Source organism: Temnothorax curvispinosus, unplaced genomic scaffold (assembly GCF_003070985.1).
Source record: "Temnothorax curvispinosus isolate PA1 unplaced genomic scaffold, ASM307098v1 QBEX01014437.1, whole genome shotgun sequence".
Lineage (NCBI taxonomy): Eukaryota > Metazoa > Arthropoda > Insecta > Hymenoptera > Formicidae > Temnothorax > Temnothorax curvispinosus.
The window spans coordinates 5,360-7,833 of NW_020224217.1; the positions used below are offsets into that span (position 1 = coordinate 5,360).

Consider the following 2,474-nt stretch of genomic DNA (forward strand, 5'->3'; position numbering starts at 1 on the left):
ATATAATGTATATAATGTATATAATGTATATAATGTATATAATGTATGTATGTATATAATGTATGTATGTATGTATGTATGTATAACGTGGTCCCGGAGGGAACAGTGCGTTTTCCGGGGTCCTCTCCCAGAATGTTGTGACGACACCCCCCTATATGGCGCCACGAAGCACGAAAGTCACAGTAGTCCTCGAGTAAATATCGTATTATATATGAGAAGGGATATTAATAAAGATATCCCACATGTATTTAATATTTAATATTTTTTATTATATACTTTACATGTATTACTTGTATCATTTTTATATTAAGAATAAAATACAGTTTGCACGAATTAAATCACATTGTCCTTGTGTATCCATGAGTTATGCGATCCATCGAATCCCAGCCATTTCACGTAAACCTCGTCGCCCCTCCTGCGCAGTACTTTCTCTACGAGATACACGTCAGGATAAGTCGCGCGATGCAACTCGTACTCGTAGAACGCTCCAGCGACGGATTTTCCACGATAGTCCTCGAGTAGGTAGGTTACGAGATTGGTATGCTGCACTTTAACGATCTTAATCACCTCGGTGGTCCAAGTCGGCGTGTAACCCTTCTCAAAAATTGTCTTGTATTTGCTGACGCGTACCGAGTCGCCCGTTTTGAACTTTGCCGGGCCCGCGATCTTTATAGCGCTGTACACCGTAGCCAAGAGTCTTTCGGCGATCGCGGGGGTAACGTCGACGGGTCGCATGCCGATCGTTCGATGCTTGCGCGCGTTGTAATCCGACACGAGTCGTGATAACGCGTCAAACCACTTGTAAGTTCCATTGAGCGTAAACATCTTCCACATGTTGTTTTTTAACGTGCGATTGAATCGCTCGACGACCGACGCCTTCATCACCGATACGTGGAATAATGATTGATGTCGTGTTTTTTCGCGAGACGTTGCACGTCGTTGTAAAATTCCTTCCCCATGTCGGTTTGTAGATTACTAGGGCATCTCCCGCTATCTCGAATTATCTCAGCGATAGCGTCAGCTGTCTCGCTGCCATCTTTACCTTTGAGCGGCACGGCCCACGCGTACTTGCTCAACACATCGATGACGGTGAGTATGTAGTGGTAGCCTCCGTTGAAACGCGAGTACGGACGCATCTCGACGATATCAGCTTGCCACAGGTCGTCGTACCCTCGCACTATGACGTGTCTGCGGGGAAAATTTCTTCTCGCCGGTGCGTGCAATTCGTCCACCAACCGTCGCTTTTCGATATTTTTATCCACATCGGTCGATTTTAACGGTCTCATGTTCGGTTAGCGTTTCGTTGGCTGTCGGTCGTCGTTCTTCGGCTGTACGTAACCGTTTCTGTTTATGTTTCTGCGTCGTTCATTGCTGTTTCTGAACCGCTCAGAAACGATTTTGAGCTGTTCTCGAACCGTTCGTTGTCGTTCGTTGTTGTCAGTTAACTGCTTCTTGTCACTCATCGTCGTCGTCGTCGGCGTTCTTTAGCCGTTTATAGCCATTCCTGTCTCCGCGTAGTTCGCAGCTGTTTCTAAACCGCTCGTAATTGTTTCTGAGCTGTTTTTGAACCGTTCGACAACCGTCCTTAAACCGTTAGACAGCCGTCCAACAACCATTCCCGAATCGTTTGTTGCTGTACGTCGCCGTCGTTAATTAACCGTTGCTTCTCTTCACTCGTCGCCGTTCGATAGTCGTTTCTGCTGAACCGTTTCTTCATCATTCATTAGCCGTTTCCAATCTAACGATATTCACACGTCAAAGCTTGTTTACCGCAGCCTGTAACGCTCGCACATCCTTCTCAAACGCAGTCAGCTTCTCGTCTGACTCTTTCCGTTGATCTGTCAGACTTTTAACGCACCGATCCACGTATAGTTTGTTAACCGCGTCACCGTCAGTCTCAGGTTGCGCTACGCGACGAACCTTGCGCGACCTTGCGTTAAAGTCCGTGGCGGCGCGACACAGAGCGTTGTCGCGCACGAAATTTCTCACTAATCCGCTCCACCGATAGTACGAAATAATATTCGTCGCGTCTTCGCGCTGCTCGAACAATCCAAATTTATTGATCGGCATTTCGACACCGATTGAACGGATCGCTGTCGCGCCGTTTAATTTATAATAAGCCCAGCCTCGCGAAGTTCCTTGATGATCGACGTGATCTCGTTGTCGTGGACATTGTTGCCAGCTTGACGCGAAGCGTCGAGTAATCGCAGACGATCCACCAGCTCGTTGGGGTCGTCCCAGTGCACATAGTCGATCTTATTGTCGGGTCGTCATCGCGCGAGGCGCGAATAATCCCTTTCCGGATTTTTTCTTCTTGGATTTGGTCGACATCAACGGTGCGATTACCTGTGTATACTTGTATCCCCCATTACCCTTTAATCGCTCGTGAGGATCGTGCTTGTATTTATGAGCACTCGTTGCCAACAGTATGTTCCTGTACTTTTGCATATCGTCTTCCGTGTAGATATCGTAAT

General features: G+C 47.1%; 1 protein-coding gene across 1 annotated transcript; it reads right to left on the reverse strand.

The window, feature by feature from the left end:
* Positions 1–333: 333 nt before the first annotated feature.
* LOC112464673 lies at positions 334–1,286 on the reverse strand. Its single transcript, XM_025031808.1, has 2 exons — positions 886–1,286; positions 334–697 (listed from the first exon to the last, which is right to left on the reverse strand). Exons 1-2 carry the CDS (start codon positions 1,284–1,286, stop codon positions 334–336), a joined length of 765 nt encoding a protein of 254 aa, XP_024887576.1.
* Between the last annotated feature and the right edge of the window lie 1,188 nt (positions 1,287–2,474).